We start from the raw sequence: 9,859 nt of genomic DNA, 5'->3' as shown, positions 1-9,859 counted from the left end.
TACAGGGTACTAAGGGATTCGAGAACAGCCAGGGTAGGGTGCCAGTTCCCAACTTGGAAGGAGACAGGAGGAGGAGGAATTTTCAGTAGCATGGCTTGTGGTCCACTGAGGCTCGGCCACCTCGCAGCCCGCGGCCCTTGGGATAGGGGAAACTATCAGCCCTCTCCGCTTGTGGTTCAGGTGGCGGGGCCGCAAATTGTTTCAGCCTACTCTCTGCCTGGCTTTGTGAATTTACTTCAACCAAGACGGTTTAAAAACAAACACGTGCAGCTTCTTCGCTGCACTATTTCGGCATCCGGGCTAGCGGCTTTCACAGGCCAGAGGCTCTGAGCAGTTCCCTCTGTAGCCCGCGTGGGCGGAGACTACTCTGCATATTCATCAGCACGTGGAACCGCGGATCGCGGACCGCGCATGCGTGCTGCCCTCCAGCCGCAGCCCCAGCGGCGGCAGACTTGGATAGCGCCCCGCTGGGCTGCAGGGTGACGCAACTATCCCCTAGAAGCGGATCACCGGGCTTCGGTGGAGGTGATGTGGAGAAGTCTTACTGTTCCACCCACACCCACCCCCAGATCTCGAGTTTATATATTTTCACGGAATTCTTCAGGACAAAAATCTCCCTTGACGAACAGACTCACTCACCCCTATACTTTCTTGTGGTTTTACCTTCCTCCACAACTTTCATTTTTCTTTGCCAGAGGCTAGGATTTTCCCGGATAAACAAACATTTTTAATAGGAATCAGGAGGTGTGCTTCTCTCGCCTTCTTTATGTCCTTATTTTTTCTATAGCTAATGGGAATTGGTACACAAAGGACAGCTGCATAATAATATATATTTTTTAAGTTTAAGGTCGCTTGCCTTTGAACTTGTGTGTGTTTTAAGATACTATCCCCATATGTTTATATCCAAACTTAATAGTTGATTCTCATGTACGCTCTACGTGAAAATATCACCGTGTATGTTTCACAGCCTGTGAATTCTCCAGCATGCGCTTAAAGAGATGCCCGGCAAACAATCTGGGGCAGCCAAAACATTGTTGACAGTTATAAGTCCCTAACATCTTCAGTACCAATTTCATTTCCATAGTAGATTGCTAAATCTGGTTTCTTATTCTTGAAAAACCCACTTCCAGTATAGCATTAATTGGAAACTTCATATCATTTTATTTCCTTGCTCTTAAAGTGGAAATATACCTTAGGAACTAATGCCAAAATTCAACATGTATGATAAAAATAGCCCCTGGTATAGCCTCATCCTGTTTCCTCTTGCTGAAGTAAAGACTTTGGAGCAAACTAGCCTTGCACAGATTAATGGAGAACATTGCTCATATTTTTGTGTATGTTATGTCATCATATATTTCCTCATACACTTTGAGGAAAAGGCTCTCACGTGTGATGTTAGAAAAAATTGACATTTTTATTTATTGTCTCAAACTAATGAATATCATTCAAAAAAATAGATTAGTGTAGTTACCCCATAAAGTCTTACTCTCTATACCTAACCAGTTAAAGTGGGCACATATCACTGATGATAAATGGGGTGGTAGAAAGCTGAAAAAGAACACCATGAATAATGTGAACCCTTGGTGGTTTGACTAGCATACGAGGGATAAATCTTTGCATTGCTACTCTACATTCAAGAATTTTAAAACCAGAGAGTGATATCAGATGTGAACAATTTTATGAAAACACTTTTTTTTCCCTGATATGAACACATAGTTCTATAAGATCTATACTTGAGGCTAGGAGGAAGTGAGAACTCTGTACCTAGAGAGGAGATAAATTTGTAATCAATATTTCAAGTTGAAAAAAAAAAAGAAAGAAATGTAACTTGGAAATGTCTAAAATCTGATGGCTTCATATCTAGTTCACAAATAATCAAAGGCACAAGCTCAGTGTCTTCATTTTTAGTTTGCCAGAAAACATACAGTTTCCCAAACCATAAGCTGATGCTGCTCTATAAGGGCCAGGGCCTTCTCTAAGCTGCTTCCTGGAAACCAGGATGCTCAGGTACCAACTCTACCAGCACTGATTCACAAGAGGTCCAGGCCACCAATTATGTCTTGGCCTCTAAAAGGGAAAATGTGGAGAGTTTCTGGGCTGGGTGAGGTATTTGGGGAGTATAGTTCTGTTGCCAGCCCTTTAAAAATTCTGAGAAAATTTCACAATCAACAAATAAAAACATCTAAATGCCAGGCCCATCAGCAAAGAAGGTTAGTGCTATTTATATTGTCAGTTAAAGAAAAAAAAATGATAAGCATATGGGGCAATTGAAAGGTTACATCTTTCTTTTGGAGGTGGTTTGCTTCTTAAAGGTTAACTTGAATGCTTGACTTTAAAAAATCAAAATCATCAGCTGCAAATGCTTATAGCAGTTGGGGGTAGCTTTTGAAGAAGAAAACAAAGGATCTGAAATGTTTGAAAATTACTTAGCCCCCCTATAAATGATGCTTGTATATTTATGTGCTTACTCTATAAATGTACACACACACCACAATTTATTTCTCTTCATTTCTCAAATATGATTGCTTGTACTCAGGCATTTTTTGTTGACACAATATAACTTTTTAATAACTTGTTAGCTATTCTAATCATTTGACAGTATCCAGAATACAATGCAGTCAAAATATGAACCAGGATGGCTTTCTGCCTAAATCAAAATCCACAGCTACACATGGAAACCAGTCATTTGCAGCATCTTCAGCTCCTGCTAAATAGGGTCTAACAATATATTTCGCTGTTCACATTCATGTGTTTCAGAACCTAATAGCCCATGAAGAAAAGTATGAAGAATACATCTCAAGAAGCAGACATTAAAGGTACTAGCAAAAATAATAGACTACATTGAAGTTTGAACCATTATTTTAGATGACCTACATCATTAATGACTTTTCCTTTGTGGTGGGTGTTAGAAAAGAGAATGCATAAGGATGATTGGCATAAATATTGGCTTCTACTATAAAAGTTCCTTTCCTGTGAGTAAGATTATTCACAAACAAACACATAGTACTCCTCAAATGTTTATTTGGCCTTCAAAGTCTAAAAAGTATATAGTTAAAATATAGTTTTGAAGTAAATATTTACCCCTAAAGTTTATCTTTAAAATACTCTACTTAAATCGTATCTCATAGTATGATATTTAATAATTATGCTATGATATTAAAGTAAAAAAGGCAACAGGTATATAACAAATAATGAGATGTTTATATTTCCAAATTTGAATTCAAAACTATATTTAGAAAAATGCATTAATTTACTATCTTCCTAAATACACTAACAAAGTTACAAAAGTACTGTTGTTGTTGTTGTTATTACCATCATTGTCATTATACTCATATCAGGCTCCCAGACATTCTGATCTCTAATGGGAAGGGGAAGGATTATTAATTGAGGTGTTTATCTTTCCTAGAGAGATGAGTTATCTTTATTCTTCTTTCTGTTTTTTGTTAATTTTTGATCTAGTGTCTGGAGTCACTTCAAATTCTACACTGTTAATCAATTTCAAACCTCCAAAGTCAATTGGAGACAGCTTTTGGTCTCAGGAATTTGGAGGGCTAGCAGCAATTCCTGCTTAGGTGTTTGGCTTCCTTAAATCTGGCAAAATCTTGCAAGGTGGCGCTCTTTTCGGGAAAGGTAGATATTTACTCTTACAATCACAATAACATTTTTTAAAAAATTAAACACCACCATTTCTAGTTTTTAATGTGCTACAGAAAGTTTACCAAATCTCTTCCTTAGCCAGTAAAATTTTGTTGACTAAAAGTGACAAATACAAATAGCAAGAAATCGAAGGACAAGTCAACAAATAATTTTAAGGAGAATTTAACATTTTAATTTTGTAATTGGTCAATGGTATACTGTGAAGAATTAATATCACTTTAAAATAAATGTGAGGATCTTAAGGGATTCTCGTCCTTTTGAGGGGTTGTCCTACTTGTTTTTCTCTTCTAAGCCAATATTGCCTGTGACTTTCTGAACTTACTTAGTATATTTTAAAGAAGCAGATCCAGATTCCTCCTTGCCCACCGTGAGATCAGTTTTGCCTCCTGTTTTGACACATTTACCCCTTATATGTACAGCCAAGGCCCTGATTTGTGATCTCCAGTTAGGTCGTCTGCTTAATGGGGTGATCATGCAAGCTACAACCAGAGACAAAGAGGCTTGCGTTTCTACCAGTGAAGCTAACTTCGAGGGAGCAGCATAGCTTGCAAATCTATCAAACTAAACTGCAAGAAAGACAATCTGATTTAGAGAAAAGGCGTTCCGCTACAGTCATTAAGCACAAGTAATTTAGATTTTTATATTGTCTCCTCATTTACAAATTTACTGTATCGACGCCAGCCAATGGAACGAATTTCTTAAGTAAATGAGAAATAAATAAAAGAGATAGAAAGATAATAAAATTACATAAAATAATTCTCTTCCCTAGATGTATTTTTGAGAGAACTAATAACTGTGGCAAAATTATAGCAATAATAACATATCATAGGAAGTAATTAATTTAAATTAGCATCATGTTTGAAGAAATATAAGTAAAACGTTTTATGGACGTTTACTTTTGTACAAAGGAAGGCCTGAAAAAGCATGCGTCGACATCCTGAAAATTAGTTATAGCCATAAATGGTTTAATTGAAGACTGCAGTTTAAAATATGATATTGTAAATCTGTAACTCGGTTTCAGCCTGGGGAATTTAATTTGTGGGGGGGCAGCAGAACCCTCTTCTGCAAGTTCATTTGCAACGCTGCAGAGCAAGCCCTAAGCTTCTGACAATTCGCCTACATTAATATTGATGTCGCCTGTGCAATCTATTTCTGTTATTTTTATGGTTGTTATTCTACGTCTGCAAAGGTCATTTAAATTATACTGCGGCCTAAAATTTGTTTCATAAATTTTGATATAAATACTAATTACACCCTCTCGGAGAGCCAGCAGGGTAGCGTTCATTTATCACGTTTATACGACCTGCGATGACAGAAAGGGAAGGCAGGGGAGACTGGAGAGATTTTCCAGAGAACCACTAAGGCTGTCAGAAAAGGCAGCAGGTTGCTGGGAGTGAAGAAGAAATTCCTACCACAATCACTGAGATTTAAGAATCTTTAATAAGGTACGAAAGGTTACCAAACAGTTCTGGAAACTAAAGTGTACATAACGAATTCTTCTAGCCATAAATATTGAATAGCTGTAACATGAATAAACCGTCCCTTTACATGCGGATAAATATGGAAACTAGGAATTATATACATTATGTGGTTGTATCTTTTGCCAAAAGCAACGGGACAGTTATAGTTTATATCTTTTTTTAATTTCACTTAACATAAACAAATGGAACAGTTTGACACGCAGATCCAGGCTCGTACTATACGAATTCTTGACAGGACGTGAAACAACATTTTACTGCACTAAAGTACTTAGACTTTGGGACAAAATGTTTCCACTTTATACAAAGAAAAAAAAAAGCACATTAATACCAATAATATTCTGTTAGGTCGACGTGGAGACTGTAATTATACAAAGTAATTCACATTTTGGTACACATTTACTAGAACATTCTTGCCATTCAGTACAAACAGTTGGCTTTCGGCCGCCCACCCCCTCCCCCACCCAATCCCAGCCCCTCCCCCTCCCCCAATGCAAAGACCACAACGCCACGATCCTCCCGCCTGCTCCAACTGAGATATAACTATTTACAGAATCCAACAGTACAGTTTTAAGCTAATAATTCTGTATTTACAAGAATGCAAAGGAAAAAAAAAGCCTAAGCCTAGAGAGCCTGTTCCGTTTCTGGCGAGAAACTGGCCCTCAGGGTTGGCAGCATTTGGTCAGGTGGCCGCCTTCTCTTCGACTCCCCCTCCTGCCCCTTGGCTACCAAGCCTTGGCCAAAAAAAAGGGGGGAGGGGAGGGGGTATAAAGAAAGAAAGGGAAAAGGGAAAAAGAAAGAAAAAGGAAAAAGGGGGAAATTTTCAAAGGTTTGGTGTTTTCTCTCTCTTACTCGGTCCTCAAAAAAATATATATGGATTGAGGGGTGGGGGAGGCTGTTTTGATTTGCAAGGTTCTTTCAGTAATATTTTGTATACGTGTGTGTATTCAGTCTCTTAAATAGCGTTTCGATCGGTGTTTTGTTTCTAATTTTAAACGTACCATTCATTAAAATTGGAGGAGAGCGCGCTGTGGCCGGCTGTGTGGTGGACCGCGGAGGAGGAGGGCGACAAGGAGCTGGTGGTCGGGTTGTCTGTGGAGGGAGACACGATGGTGGGCGGCGTGGAGGACTCGTAGCCAGAGCTGGCGGCAGGCGAAGGCTGTGAGCCCTGCGAGGAGGATTCGTGGACCTGCGGAAATAAAGTCACGTTTTTAAGGAGATAAAGAGCTGGAGCGGCAGAAGCCTATGATGAGTGAAGGCCTCGCACCGCCTTTCCCCGGAGCCCTGGATCTCCTTGACCTCCAGGGAAGTCCCACCAGCGGGACGTGATTGCCCTGCCTCAGCCCTACAGGCAGGGCGACCGCCCCCCGCAACTACAAAAGAAAAACAGATCTGGAAAGAGGATGCTGGATATGGGGCTAGAACCCCAGATGGTCCCTCCCGCAGCCGGTGAACTTTGCTTGCTCAGGTCTACATACAGGACCCCAACTCTTATGCTAACGCTGCCTGCTACAATGGCGGCAGCTTCGGCAGCATTAACCAGCTAGGTGCAGCCCTCGCTCCCTCTCCGGGTCAAATTTAGTCGTGGCCTCTGCTGGAGTGTTAACTTCTTTTTATTTTTATTATTAAGTAGTAGATTTAGAGTGGTCTGGGAGCCCCCAGCCCCTTTTCCAGCTCCCGCCCTCTCTGTTCGCCCCACTCAAAGTGGAACCTTTGCCTTTCAGCCTCCGCGGGCTCCTGCCACCGGCCGGCTGCCTGCCACTCGCCACCGGATCCCGGCCAAAGAGTAGACCGGACTCTTGGCTCACAGGCGGGCGGCAGGAGCGCGGTGATTACCTTCATGTGTTTGCGCAGAGAGCTGGGGTGCGTGTAGGACTTGTCGCACATCTTGCAGAGATAGGGCTTGTCACTCGTGTGCACGTGCATATGCTTCTTTCGGTCGCTACTATTGGCGAAGCGTCGGTCGCAGCCCTCGAACTCGCACTTGAAGGGCTTCTCTCCTGGCGTGAAAGGGAATAAAGAGAGAAATCTGATTAGAACAAATCCTGCTGCTATTTTTTTTTAATGTAAACAAATGGGAAAATAAAAACAAACAAAAAAAAGTCAGCGGTCCAGGTTTAGCACTTGGAAAGCTCAAAAACCTGGTCTTCAATTAAGTCATGTATATGCAATGGATATATAAATATCTGAATTATTTTAACTCCTGATCTAATTAGATACAGATTTATTATTATTATTGTTGTTGTTGTTGTTGTTGTTGTTGTTGTTGCTGTAATTTTTAGATCCCAGAGTTGTAGTGGGTCTGGCTTCAGGTTTTTCTGCCCGGGGCTATTCAGACGACTTCAGGCGGCTCTACCTAGTTCTCGGTTTCTAATTTTCACATTCCGGGCTGATTCTCCTGCTGTTTTGCTCTTTCTCCTCTCCCCACCTCCCCTGACGCTCGCGCCTCTCTTTTGTCACCTCCTACACCCCCATCCTCACCCCCCACCCCACAAACACACAGTCACTCACATTTTATAACGTAATCTGGGCCCAAACTACAGCACCGCAAATTTTTCTCTGACTGCGGGTTAAACCGTAAATTCCAAATGCAGTTCTCAGGAATCACCAGGGCAAACCAGAATAGGAAAGCAGACCGGATTCCCGGTCTTTTTGGAGCAAGAGCCCCAGAATGGCCTGGCCCACCCAGACTACAAACCCGAGCTCGCCGCCAACTTTTCTTCTGTTTCCGACTGGTCTCTTTATTTTTAAAGGCCAACGCACAGAAATTGGTGTTTTGAAATCCATCTCATAGACTAACAAAAAAGACTGCCTTCCACCGGCTCTCCCGACTCAAGCCTACTCACGAACAAGTCACTGCTAAAATTGGGCTCTTTGAATATGCATAAGCCTCTAAAAGCCTCCTCAGGCCGGACTTTCACCACTCCCTCTCACCTTTCCGTCTTTCTGTTTGTGTTTCTTTCTATGCCCCTTCATTTGATCTCCTCCAATTTCCTCAGTTCCTTCCTTTGGGAAAGTCCTCACCAAGTACGTAGAGAGGCATGTTGGCCGGAAGCAAACGTTTAGATTTAGAACTATCTGCAGCTGGAGCGGCCGGAACCTCTGCCGCCGCCACCAAGGACACCTCTCCCGGCTTCACGCGCACCAAGGATTCTGTAAAGCAGGGTTTGTCTCTGCTCTCCCGGCCATTTGTATTCTTCATTTAAAAATCTACATCCCTATCCTTCCCGTCCAATCCTTTCTTTACTTCTTCATAATTTCGAGCTTCAAACTAAAAACCAGTGTACACTTTCGCTGCCCGCCTGTGGAACCTGACGCCCAGACCAACCAAGGCCCCGTTCGTGCGCCTGACCACCAACTTTTGGATTTTCGGGTCCCAGGCCCACGATGGGGCGGGGGGATATGGAGGGTGTCAAGGACAGAGATTTCCGTACCTGTGTGCGTCCTTTTGTGGATCTTTAAGTTCTCGGAACGCGCGAAGACCTTGCCGCACCCAGGAAAGGGGCAGGGGAAGGGCTTCTCGCCCGTATGCACGCGGATGTGGTTGACCAGTTTGTATTTGGCTTTGAAGGGCTTGCCCTCGCGCGGACACTCCTCCCAGAAGCAGATGTGATTACTCTGCTCAGGTCCGCCGACGTGCTCCACGGTGACGTGCGTTACCAGCTCGTGCATGGTGCTGAAAGTTTTGTTGCACGACTTTTTTGGGTTAGCCAGCTGCTCCGGCTCGATCCACTTGCAGATAAGCTCCTGCTTGATGGGTTGGCGCATGTAGCGGAAAAAGGCTCCGGCGCCGTGATGCGCGGCCATGTTCACGTTCATGGGCCCGTAGCCGTGCAACTGCGGCGCGGCATAGTGCTCTGAACGCGGGCTGGTTACCTGGCCATACTGCTCGGGCCGCGGGTACATGTCCCCCGAGAAGCCAAGCCTCATCTGCCCGTTGACCACGTTGGGTGACGCGTGGCCCGCTGCCTGCTCGTGAAGGCCTGGGAAGAGGAGGTGGCCCGCGGCGTCCGTGTGGCCGTGTGGGCCCCCGAAGCCCCCAGCAGAAGCAGCGAACAAGCTGTGCTGCGCGCTGGCTGCCGCCGCCGCGTCGCCGAAGCCCCGGTTGCGGAACAGAAAGTCCCGCGTAGAGTTGAAGGCAGCGCTCGAGTAGGAGCCGACGTGGCCAGGGTGGTGGTGATGGCCAAGGGCAGCGGCAGCCGCGTAACCAGGTGCCTGCGACGTGAAGGCCGTCTGGCCCGCGGAGGCTAGCTCATGCGAGCTGGGGTTGAGCTTGAAGGCGCCCATGCCGTCGGCAAACGGGTTGATACCCAGGCCCACGTCGCGCTCGGACACGTCGCCTGCCGAGTGGTGGCGGGACGCGCCAAAGGTGGTCACGCCGATCGCGGGATACTGGGGGCCGGCATCCAGGAGCATCGTGGCTGCGCGGGGCAAGCCCCGGCTTCCCCTGCCCCCCCCACCCTCGCCCGCCGAGGAGGGAAAACCAGGAGGAGGAGGAGGAGGAGGAGGTATGGGAGGCGGAAGGAGAGGAGGAAGAAAAAGAGGAGGGAGGAGGAGTCGACCCACCTCGCGAAGTCCTAGCCCGCAGGCTGAGGCGCCGGGCGCCGGGGAGCCTGCTTGGCCAAGCGCGCGGAAGCCGGACGGCTGCGGGCCTCGAGCAAGGCGGGCTCCGGCGCCGGCGGAGCAAACCCCACCGCCCGGCTCGCACTTTCTCACCGCTCAGT

At 45.1% G+C, this 9,859-nt stretch overlaps 1 protein-coding gene across 1 annotated transcript; it reads right to left on the bottom strand.

The window, feature by feature from the left end:
• Window positions 1–5,610: 5,610 nt before the first annotated feature.
• Window positions 5,611–9,629, bottom strand: ZIC1 (Zic family zinc finger 1). Its single transcript, XM_039851613.1, has 3 exons — window positions 8,570–9,629; window positions 6,972–7,135; window positions 5,611–6,324 (listed from the first exon to the last, which is right to left on the bottom strand). The coding sequence occupies exons 1-3, from the start codon at window positions 9,549–9,551 to the stop codon at window positions 6,127–6,129; spliced, it is 1,344 nt and encodes a 447-aa protein (XP_039707547.1). The 5' UTR covers window positions 9,552–9,629; the 3' UTR covers window positions 5,611–6,126.
• Window positions 9,630–9,859: the final 230 nt, after the last annotated feature.

The sequence above is a fragment of the Pteropus medius genome, unplaced genomic scaffold (assembly GCF_902729225.1).
Source record: "Pteropus medius unplaced genomic scaffold, Ma_sr-lr_union100, whole genome shotgun sequence".
Taxonomy (NCBI): domain Eukaryota; kingdom Metazoa; phylum Chordata; class Mammalia; order Chiroptera; family Pteropodidae; genus Pteropus; species Pteropus medius.
This window is presented reverse-complemented; position numbering and strand designations above follow the sequence as displayed.

Bases quoted from the DNA above. Each gene is read 5' to 3' on its own strand.
- ZIC1 (XM_039851613.1), bottom strand. From the start codon at position 9,551: ATGCTCCTGGATGCCGGCCCCCAGTATCCCGCGATCGGCGTGACCACC. The intron at 7,136-8,569 runs GTACGGAAATCT...CTTTCACGCCAG, and splicing joins CCACAAAAGGACGCACACAG to GAGAGAAGCCCTTCAAGTGC. The intron at 6,325-6,971 runs GTAATCACCGCG...TTATTTCCGCAG, and splicing joins CTCTGCGCAAACACATGAAG to GTCCACGAATCCTCCTCGCA.